General features: G+C 32.4%; 1 protein-coding gene across 1 annotated transcript; it reads left to right on the forward strand.

Annotated features, from left to right (window-relative positions):
• Positions 1-334: 334 nt before the first annotated feature.
• On the forward strand, positions 335-847 carry LOC131073596 (uncharacterized). Its single transcript, XM_058010057.2, has one exon. The coding sequence runs from the start codon at positions 335-337 to the stop codon at positions 845-847; it is 513 nt and encodes a 170-aa protein (XP_057866040.2).
• The last annotated feature ends 6430 nt before the right edge of the window (positions 848-7277 follow it).

A 7277-nucleotide genomic window follows, 5' to 3' on the forward strand; every position in this document is an offset into this window, starting at 1 on the left:
AATTCTGAAGATTATTTAATTAAATGAGTGGAAAAATATGCATATAATAAATGAGGAGAGGGGACAGGGGACAGACGAAATCCATTTTGATATTTGGAGTACACTACATGTTGAAATAGGCACTATTCTGATGAGGAAATTGTCCTTGACTTACTCTTGAGACCAGTTCAAACATCAAACCCTTTCTCGGAGGCCTATAAATTTCACACACCAGTCGCACTATCCCTCAGGGACAAAGATAAGCTTTTGCTTTCTCTAGATTTATTATTCAGACTGCAGAGAAGGTTACAGACAGGCTTGATTAATTAAGGGACAAATGCTTGTACGAGTATCCATGGACGAGGTGAGAAAGAGAAAGAGTAGGAGCAAAACTGGGATCAAAGGTTCGAAACCCACCCCTCTCAAGGTTCCCAAGGACTCTCACAACTTTACAAAGATTAAACCTGTGATTATATACCTCCGATCTCCTGAAGTTATACACACGCAGCCTGAAGATTTCATGGCGGTTGTGCAGAGACTCACAGGATGTTCTTCGTCTTGTAGTCAAGCTAGGGAGGAGTTGATTCTTCTTCAAACAAAACCTTTGGAAGAGGAGGATGCAGCCTACAAAACCACCCATGAGCTGGCAGTATGGCCCAAAGATTACCTTTCTGAAGTGTTTTCTCCGCCATTGAATTCTGTTGCAGAAGAATTGGAGTTTGACATGGGTTGGGATAAAGAGCTACACTTGTTCTCTCCGCCCTCTTCCCCACTATTTGATTTCCCCTTAACGGAATTACAGCCCTTGAATTGTCTCTATGATGCGGACAATCCATATATTACCAATATTGAAATGGTGCCCTATTAATGTAATTTTTTGGTTTATCAAGCGTCCACATCATTCTTTTATCAGCTTCTCTTTTGTTGTACCTTCCCAGTTCAATGGCGCTACTTTGTTTCTTCTTTAATAAGTTGAGAGCTCTTACTGTTAGGTATAATATGTGGTTAGGTGATCTGTATCTATAGTATTAGTTGTGGGACACGTAGATAGTGATTTTGAACAGTTCTCTTCTTTCTTTTAAGATAATTGATTATTAGTTTCTACGAAGAGACATTGTTTTTAATTAATTATTAATAATTTTTTTTAAACAAATAAAAAGAAAATTCTATTGGAAAAATATTGACCTTTGTTAAAGTTAGATGCAAGATTTTTACCTTAAAAATATTTCAAAATTATTGGTCTAAAATTTTAAGTAATATGGATAAAATTTTAGGAATGATATCCAAGGGGATGAGCTTAACTGGTTAAAACACTTGATTCTCACTATGGAGACCCAAGTTCAATTCCCAATAAGGACATCTAAAAATGAATGGACTTAATCTTGCAAGGGTTGTAGTAAGCCAAAAAACAAATATCATAAGTGTAATACCCTAAAAATGGTCATCTAAACCATGGGCCCCTAATCTCCACAACATCACCAAGGTCCTAACCAAAGACAATTAAATCAATCTTGAGCACATTATTAATTTTTTAATCATCAAATATCACATGGCAAATAAATTACTCAATATTAATTAAATATTTATTTAATTAATTGAATTAATTTCCAAGAATATCATTTTGATCAATTATCCTTATTTAATTTATTAAATATCATTTCATATTTAATTAATTAATAAATTTGCCATTTAATCATGCAAAAGGAATTAATTTATTACAATAGAGGAATTAATTACAAAGCAAGTGTTGAATTGAAAATAAAATAAAATAATTGAATTGAGAGAGAAATCAAACTTGAGATATTATTTCTTTTTCTAAATATAGAACTTGAAATCAGAAAAGCAATTAAATTGAATTATTGAATTATTCTCTAAAATTGGGACTCAAAATTTTTCAGAAAAAGAAGTTCAGTTGCATTGAAAAGACTATTTTCTTGAATAAATCAAATATATGCATGGAATTATCTATTTTTATCACAAGCGCATGGAATTAATTTAATATTATTTCCAATGCAATTTGGACTTCTAATTTGAATGCATTTCAATTAAGCTATAATTGGATTCTATCTCAAGGTTAATTGAATCTGATTTCAATTAATCCTAAATTGAGCTTTTCTCTTGTAATTCTCTATAAATTCAGTCTTCAGCTCCCATTCCAATTTACCCCAGAGATTTTTGAGAACACACTTGGAGATTATTATCACACTAATTTTGCTCTGGAGTCATTGAAGATCATTGTGCTTTTTAGATTATTTGCATCCATATTTAGTTTTACTCATCCATTATTGCTTGAATCTATTATTGCTTGAATCCATTATTGCTTGAATTGATTATTTGCTTGAATTATTCATCCATTTTTGCATCCATATAGTTAAATATCCTATAGATTAAATCCTTTGTCTTGGTGTAGTCTAGTCACTGGTATTGCTTATAAAAATCTGAGATCAATCTTATACTCGCATCTTTTAGAAGACAATTAGTCACTTTGTTATGGTTTATTATTGATTGATTATTATTTACTAACCATACATATAATGAACTAATTAAAGTGTTGTGTTTGCAGCTATAGACCCTTTTTCACACACACATCTCTAGCACCCACCATGGGGCAGAAGACTACATTTTTCGGCCTCCAAGACTGATTGCTTATTTTTTTTTGTTATTTTCTAGATTTTAGATTTTTCGGATTCTCATCCGTACATCTCATACGACATTTCCCAGAGGCTAAAACGACAAACTGCAGGTGTTGTATGAAATGGAATCCTGTCTCGTATGAGTTGGAATCCTGTATAGTACGAATTTTCATTCTATCGTACGACTCTATATTTTTTGGTAAAAAAGTTTAAAAAGAGGCAAAATTTCATGATTTTTATTGATTATTCTGATGACTGACCCTAACTGTTTATCTGTCTATCTCAGAATTTTTCACAGCCTAATCAGTTTTTGCAGAACACTTGTCAAAGAATATGCTTGTCGCACAAAGACAATATGACTACTGATTCGTTGTCTTTGCAGGTTGCCTAAGGAGAATCGGCTAAACATCGTGTAATCTTTAAATTCATTTTTTAGGAACCTAACTTGCTATCTCGTTAAAGAACAAATCCGTCTTTCATGTTTTTAGAAGATTCTGAGAGGTAGGAGAGTATGCTCTTGTCTTTTTCTAGACAATCAGAAATCCAGACCCTTGAGGCTTTTTCTTTGTTTGAGATTTGTACATCTTTAGTAGGCCTGCCCTCCCGAGGGGTTGAAAAACTCTTAAAGCCGTTACGGCCGGTGTGAGGGGAACAACCTAAGTGGGAACGGCTAAACGTCAAGTACTCCAACCCACTATAAATAAACGTGATTTGATGAAAATCAAGTCAACGACAGTGCTTGGGAATAGCTCTCCTTCGTACCTTCGGGTATATTAAACCTTGGTTTTCAAGGCTGGGAGACCTCTTAATTGAGTTTATACCTCGATGCGCCGAGCGAATCCCTGACTAGTTCCAATTAAAATTAGAAGCTACCCGTGTCATGCCCAAAATTTAGGGCAAAAACGAAACAAATTTTTTTTTAAAAAGATACTAATTTAATTAACAGTTCACTCTTGCGACAAGCGTTAATAAAATTTTCATTATTAAATTCAAGCTAATTCTGAAACAAACTAAGCATCGATAAATTGTTAAATTTTAATTGCGGAAAACCTACTGGTTAAATTCTATCTCCAAGAGATACTTAGACAATAGGTTTATTAAATTAATCAAACTAAAGGAAATAGGAGAGGTATTTTAATTTATCTTCCAATATGACTATATAGTCTTATCAATTTTTTTTTAAAATTCACTTAATAATTTATCCCAAATTAAAATCAGGAATATATAAATATATATACATATATACATATTTGAATATGCATATATTTATATATTTATAATTTAATTACTTATTTGAAATGCTCAAAATCCATATAATTACATATATATATATATATATATATATATTCCCATATATATATATGGAAACACATATATATATATATATATATATATATAGATATTTTACTTAAATGGCAAATATTTTAATTCTAAATTTGAATACCATTATAATTTCCTAATTATAAAACCATATTCTCCCCCAAACCTAATTAGGGTTCCAATTCTACCACATTTATAATATCTAAACTAATTAATAATTTTCTTTTGTTTTTAAAACCGAACTGACCTAGCCCCATCCGAGCTAGGGTTTTATCCCATATATATTTTTTTTACAGTCAAAGTTTTCATGCTGGGCCGAAGACCCTAAAGGCGGCCATGAATTTTTATTGCAGGTCACGGGAGTTTGGGAGGCGGGCTGGCCGCGCGCGCCACTGTGTGAGCGCACAGTGGGCGCCGCGGCACCACTATGTGCCCACATAGTGGGCGCCGCTGGCGGCTCCCCACTGTGTGGCCACACAGTGGCGGCCGTGGCCGTCCACTGTGTGCCCACACAGTGGGAGCCGCAAGCGGCTCCACTGTGTGCCCACACAGTGGGCGCCGCGCGGCCGTCCACTGTGCGTACACACAGTGGAGTCCGCAGGGACCCGAATCATTATTATTTTTTAAAAATTATAATATATATATATATATATATATATATATATATATATATATATATGTATAAATTTATATTTACATAACTTTTATAATCATAGTTTAAAAAAAATGAAATTTAATTCAATATAAAATTTATATATAATTTTTTTAAAAGAGAATTTTACATGCAAAATTTTAACTAATATAATAGAGGGGAAAAACATTAAGTTTAATCCAATATATATATATATATATATATATATATATATATATATATATATATATATATATATATATATATATATATATATATATATATAAAATAAGCTTTTAAATCAATGCTAACTAAAATACAATTTAGAGTATTATTCCAAGATTCATTATACTTTTTCTGGAAATAAAGAAATTCATTTATTATTTTTTTTTTCTAATAAAATATTCACATAAAACAACTTTTTCCATTTAAAATACATAAAAGCTTTCAGCATAAATAAACTTCTAATTTGCCTCAATTAAAAATACAGGTAAAATCTAAATGAAAACAATTCTTTTATTTCTTTCCATAATACAAGAAGCTTTGCTTGCAACACAAATTAACTTTTCTTTTTCAAATATACCAGAAGTAGAAATAACAAGCTATTTTTTTTTAAAACATCTCTAGATATTCTACCAATTTACTAAATTTTTTCTCTGAATAGTCACAACATTAAAACTTCAGGTCTACTTTCAAAATTTACAACTTGCTTCTCTTTTTTCTATGAATGAGACATATTTCTATAACAACTTTAAACAAACATCTGCAACTGAATTCAAGTATCTTCAATAACAATCTTCTGTATCTCTTTCATGGTTCCTATTCTCTTTCCTCTGAATTTCCTGCATAATGGAAAACACAAATATGACCACGGAGTGCTCACCTCCTAGCCTAGGCTAACTGGTAGCCACCCCCGAGCTCGGAGAACCAATTCCTAGACGGGTAACAAACAGGCAAACACATAGAAAACAATGCATACAGATATTCCAGACACATTCCCAACCTGGCTTTCACAGCACCACACTTTGGTGATGAACATTTTCAAAGGGTGGTAGTGGACCAAATACCCTGAGGAGAACTGCAAGTATGAAATAAACAAGAAGCCACCTCATGGCACAATAATAATATCAATAATCTCAACCCCTTATTCCTTATGCCCCCCAAAGGCATTCTAGCCTTATATCCCTCCTTATGACCCCCATTGCACAAACAAGCCATGCAGCAAGGGTCACACAAAGATCCCTTGTGATCGCTCTCAAAAGAGAGTCTCTCACTCGAGGGCTGTCACTGCTACCACCCTCAAGATCCTCTTCTCTCCCAAGAGTAAGAGATCTTGAGAAAACTCCCAAAACACAACAATTCATAAAGCAAAAATACCAAAAGATTTTCTAACACAAACTTTCAAGAACACAGATTTCTTATACCAACAACTTCCAGACAAAAACAAGAAGAAGATATTAAAAATAATAATTGAAGCCAACCTTAATCTGCCCAAAGGTTATTATGATATTTGATGAAGAGCTGCCCAATCCACAATTCTCTTTTCTTCTACCCTTAATCAATTTTTTTCTATTCCATAACATTATTTTCTTTTCAAATTTTCTTCTGTCTCCAAAAATGGAGAGTGGGTGATTACCTTGCTATTCCCAAAAATCTTCCTTAAGAAGCTCACTCTCTGAGTTCTCACAGGATTCTAAAAAAAAACCAAAAAGAAGAAAGAAAGCAAAAATGCAAAAAGACTCTCAATCCAAAAGGAAAAATCTTGATTAGATTTAACTTCTAATTTTCAATTTTCGCTCAACTCAAAAAAACCAATTTTTAAAGCGTTAAAAAGATCATTATAAAGTAGAAACTTGCCTAAAATTACCCCTAACCCCTAGGTATACCTTATGGGCTTTAGGAAACCCTATTAAACTACCCCTAGGTGTTCATTTAACCCATTTTAAACCCTTCTGAAGTTTATTTTCGGGTCAAACATAAGTTGACCACCCCAAATATTATATTCCCAAAGTATTTATGACAACACATTATTTTATTTAAGATTAATTATAATTAAACACTTTCCCACCAAGAGACAAAATAAAACATATAAATTTAAATCCACACATGTGTCAAGTGACACCAATAAAACACCTTTACAAAAATAAAACATGAAATTGCCTCTCGTGGTTTTTACATATAAAATTTAATTAACACTTAACACTCATGCAGCATATACTGATACGAATAAAATACAACACAAACGGGGTGTGGTCTCTCCAAATAGACAACCCCTGGCTTACGAACATACATAAGTCTAGGTTTGATTCTCCGTAATTTCCATGGTCACATGGTAAATTTCCTGCGCATCTCAATTTACACATCAGTACTTCCAAATAATCTCATATAACATAAAACACATGAATAATAATGCACTACAAGCACTCTGCATACAATATACATTTATCAATCAATACATCCTTTATCCAAATAACTCCACATAACAATTATCATCATTCACATAATTTTGATCCATACATTAAAACATGCATTCCTATTTCTATCATCATAGTAAGTCCTGCAAATCCAATAATGATATACCTCCTCTCATATTTATCCTATTTTAGGATCATATAGAGTTCTTTATCATAAAGCATATAAATGAAGCATCAACATTCATCAATGTTATCAAATCACGAAATCATATACGTTCTACATTTAGACATAGCTGACAT

This window comes from Cryptomeria japonica, chromosome 11 (genome assembly GCF_030272615.1).
Source record: "Cryptomeria japonica chromosome 11, Sugi_1.0, whole genome shotgun sequence".
Taxonomy (NCBI): domain Eukaryota; kingdom Viridiplantae; phylum Streptophyta; class Pinopsida; order Cupressales; family Cupressaceae; genus Cryptomeria; species Cryptomeria japonica.

What these genes read in the sequence shown, in the direction of transcription:
- LOC131073596 (XM_058010057.2), top strand. Translation starts at nt 335, where the DNA reads ATGGACGAGGTGAGAAAGAGAAAGAGTAGGAGCAAAACTGGGATCAAA.